The sequence below is a fragment of the Mandrillus leucophaeus genome, unplaced genomic scaffold, assembly GCF_000951045.1.
Source record: "Mandrillus leucophaeus isolate KB7577 unplaced genomic scaffold, Mleu.le_1.0 Scaffold42, whole genome shotgun sequence".
Taxonomy (NCBI): Eukaryota; Metazoa; Chordata; class Mammalia; order Primates; family Cercopithecidae; genus Mandrillus; species Mandrillus leucophaeus.
The window spans coordinates 3,834,151-3,837,991 of record NW_012104476.1 but is presented as its reverse complement, the minus strand read 5'-3'; the positions used below and the strand labels follow the sequence as shown (position 1 = coordinate 3,837,991).

General features: G+C 44.9%; 1 protein-coding gene across 1 annotated transcript in view; it reads left to right on the top strand.

Moving 5' to 3' along the window:
• The window catches only part of TMEM248 (transmembrane protein 248), a 46,447-nt gene that overhangs the window by 33,503 nt on the left and 9,103 nt on the right, over nucleotides 1-3,841 (top strand). The window contains exons 3-4 of the mRNA XM_011992899.1: nucleotides 1,873-2,158; nucleotides 3,731-3,780. Of these exons, the coding sequence (XP_011848289.1) occupies nucleotides 1,873-2,158; nucleotides 3,731-3,780 (336 nt within the window). The remainder of the gene's footprint in view (nucleotides 1-1,872; nucleotides 2,159-3,730; nucleotides 3,781-3,841) is intronic.

Genomic DNA, 3,841 nt, shown 5'->3' with positions numbered 1-3,841 from the left:
TAGTTAATAATAAATCAATGTTTGCCCATCAGTGGTATCAATGTACCTCCCCAATGCACAATGCTATTCATAAGAGACTGGGGGTGGGGGTGGGGCTGGGAGTGTGTGGTTGCCACATTGAGTGTGCCTTGCAATGGAGAGGAGAGTTCTGTTCCATGTAATTGAGATCATAGCTTTCTCTTGAGCTCTAGGGCATTCTAGATCTTAAGTGATCTTGGCAAAACGAACCCCTACACATGTGAACTCTTTCTAGCACAGTTCAAGTAACAAGTTTTAGCTATTTCTACCTTGTAACCCTTTCAAAGAGTTTGTTACTAAGAGACATACTGGCTGGCTTAATTCTCCCTCTTTGCTGACCCTGCCTCAATCTTTAAAGGCTGTGAAAACAGGCTGCCCCCACATCAGGGCTGAAAATGAATATTCTACTCAAAACTAAAGCTCTGCAGCCTCCTGCCATTTCTTTCCTGCAGATCTTGAGTCCATGTTGAGCACTTGGCCAAGGCCAGTGGTTACAATGAAGCCTGGATAATTAGCCCTTAATAATCCAAATTAGGCCTGGCATTGGCTTTAGCTGGCTGTTCAATGTGGACTCCAGCTCTGTAGGAACGCATTGTTGAAATGCTGCAGAACTTTGGTTATGATTAGTTTCGTGATTTTTATTTCAAATGAGGATCCTAAGTTGTAGGAAAGGCAGTGGTGTATGGGAAACATCTGGGGCTGTGAATCAGAACTTAATGCCGATTCTACCTTGAACTAGAATTGGAGAGTCCCTAATTTGCCCTGGGCCTCAGTTTCTTCATGTCTAGGACTATGAAGGACTGAGACTAGAATGTTCATTTTCAGCCCTAATATACTAGAATGGTCAGTTGAGTTTGTAGGTGTTAGGGAAATGTAATTTAATAGATCCAGTTGCAGTCTTACTAAATGTCACATACAGTTAAACTGATGCTGTAAGGGTAGACTTACTGGGCTGGTTAGGGGTTGCTCAGATGACTTTTTTTTTGTTTATTTGAGATGGAATGTCACTCTGACACCCAGGCTGAGGCTGGAGTTCAGTGGCACGATCTTGGCTTGCTGGGGCCTCTGCCCCACTTCAAATGATTTTCGTGCCTCAGCCTTCCAAGTAGCTGGGACTACAGGCACACACCACCACACCTGGCTGATTATTGTATTTTTAGTAGAAACGTGGTTTCACCATGTTGCTCAGGCTGGTCTTGAACTCCTGACCTCAAATGATGCACCTGCCTTGGCCTCCCAAAGTGCTGGAATTACAGGTGCAAGCCACTGCACCTGGCCCCTTCCTTTTTGAAATTGTTGCTGCTCTAAGGTGTCATCAAAAGTCCATAAGAAGTGGGGCAGTGTCCCAAATGAGTATTAGTATTCACTGCTGTTTCGTGTTCTGGAGAAAGAGAGCAAGATATATGGAACTGATCTTTTGGGACGTTATTTTAAGGTGACTTTATTTAAAAAAAAAAAGAATTGTAATTGCAAAATGAGTTTGCATTAATGCTTTCATTCAAGCTTTCTTTTCCAGTTTGGTTCTGAGGCTAGATCATTTTCTCTATGTGTAATATGCTGGATTTTTTTAAAAGAAGATTTTCTTGAATAAATTGATTTGATTTCACAGTTTATTGAGTATCTTGTGCCAGTGAAGAGTTCATACTTTAGGTTATAAATATAAAAGTGATGAGGAAAGCCACGTTGTGCTGCCTGTGAGGAGGTTGGTGGCCGTGTTGTCATGATCTTAAATGACCAGCTCTGAATTGTAGTTTGCTGATGTGCTGCAGTGCCACACCAGGGTCTTACCTGTGTTCCCGCAGCGGGATGCAGGCGCTGTTCACACTCATTTCTTTTTCTTTCACTTCCCCAAAGGATTGGAATACTTTTCTGCTACGGTTCAATGATTTGGACCTGTGTGTATCAGAGAATGAAACGCTAAAGCATCTCACAAACGACACCACAACTCCGGAAAGCACAATGACCAGCGGGCAGGCCCGAGCTTCCACCCAGTCCCCCCAGGCCCTGGAGGACTCGGGCCCTGTGAATATCTCAGTCGCAATCACCCTAACCCTGGACCCACTGAAACCCTTCGGAGGGTATTCCCGCAACGTCACCCATCTGTACTCAACCATCTTAGGGCATCAGATTGGACTTTCAGGTATGCAGTAGCCACTCTCCATTCAGGCTCCTCAAGCAACCACTGTTACAAAAAGAGGAGGCACCGTGTGTGTTTTTACTGACTATATTGTACTAAATTGTAGTCTTGCACGTGTGTCTTTTTTTGTTGAGTTTGAACTACATGAACCATTTCTATACCATCATTACATGGTAAAGTACCTGGCTTGAAGTAGCTTCTCAAAAGCCTGTAGGAACAAGAAACTGTGAAAAAACTATAAGGCCTGTCTAATATTTACAAACATGTAATTTTTATTCAGGCTTATCCTGTTGGAGTTTTCGTTATTTACTACACATCTTCTATTGCTATTAGTTTATAGATTTTTTAATGGCCATTGTTAGTCCAACACTGTGCTGAGCTGCTGGGAAGAACTAGAAAATGGCTAAGATGACTGGGCGCAGTGGCTCGTGCATGTAATCCCAGCACTTTGGGAGGCCAAGGTGGGTGGATTGCCTCAGCTCAGGAGTTTGAGACCAGCCTGGGCAACGTGGTGAAACCCCATCACTACTAAAATACAAAAATTTGGCCAGGTGCAGTGGCTCACACCTGTAATCCCAGCACTTTGGGAGGCCAAGGTGGTCAGATCACAAGGTCAGGAGTTCGAGACCAGCCTGGCCAATATGGCAAAACCGCATCTCTACTAAAAATACAAAAATTAGCCAGGCATGGTGGCGGGCACCTGCAGTCCCAGCTACTTGGGAGACTGAGGCAGGAGAGGCTACTTGGGAGACTGAGCTTGAACCCGGGAGGCAGAGGTTGCAGTGAGTTAAGAATCACACCACTGCACTCCAGCCTGGGCGACAGAGAGAGACTCTGTCTCCAAAAAAAAAAAAAAAAAAAATTGCCGGGCATGCAGGCATGGTGATGCGCCGCACTTGTAGTCCCAGCTACTCAGGAGGCTGAGGCAGGAGAATTGTTTGAACCCGAGAGGTGGAGGTTGCAGTGAGCTGAAATCATACCACTGCACTCCAGCCTGCGCGACAGAGTGAGACTCCATCTCAAAAAAAGAAAAGAAAATGCCTAAGATGGGCCCGGGCACAGTGGCTCACGCCTGTAATCCCAGCACTTTGGGAGGCCAAGGTGGGTGGATCACTTGAGGTCAGGAGTTCAAGACTTGTCTGGCCAACATGGGGAAACCCTATCCCTACTAAAAATACAAAAAAAATTAGCTGGACATGGTGGCGGGCGCCTGTGATCCCAGCTACTCTGGAGATTGAGGTGGGAGAATCACTTGAGCTCTGGAGGCGGAGGCTGCAGTGAGCCGAGATCACACCACTGCACTCCAGTCTAGGCAACAAAGCGAGACTTCACCTCAAAAAAAAAAAAAAAAAAAAAAAAAACCTAAGATGTAGTCTCTTCCTTTTGGAATTTTGGGGTTATGGAAGAGACAAAGATAAACGTGAGTTAATGTTTATCAAGCACTTATAATAGTCCTCCCACAAAGGAAATGCTGTGAAAGTGCTTGATAAGGGATATGAAAAATACATGCTTATAAAATGTGGAGCACTGCCCTGTGACCAGTACTAAACCCATGACAGACTGTAATTGACGCAGGAGAAGGGCTAGAAGGCAGTGGAAGCTGGAATAATCGGGAAAGGCTTCATGTGGGACACCTGGGCCTTGGAAGAATAACCTTTTGTTCTTTGGTTACCAAAAGGCTTTTTA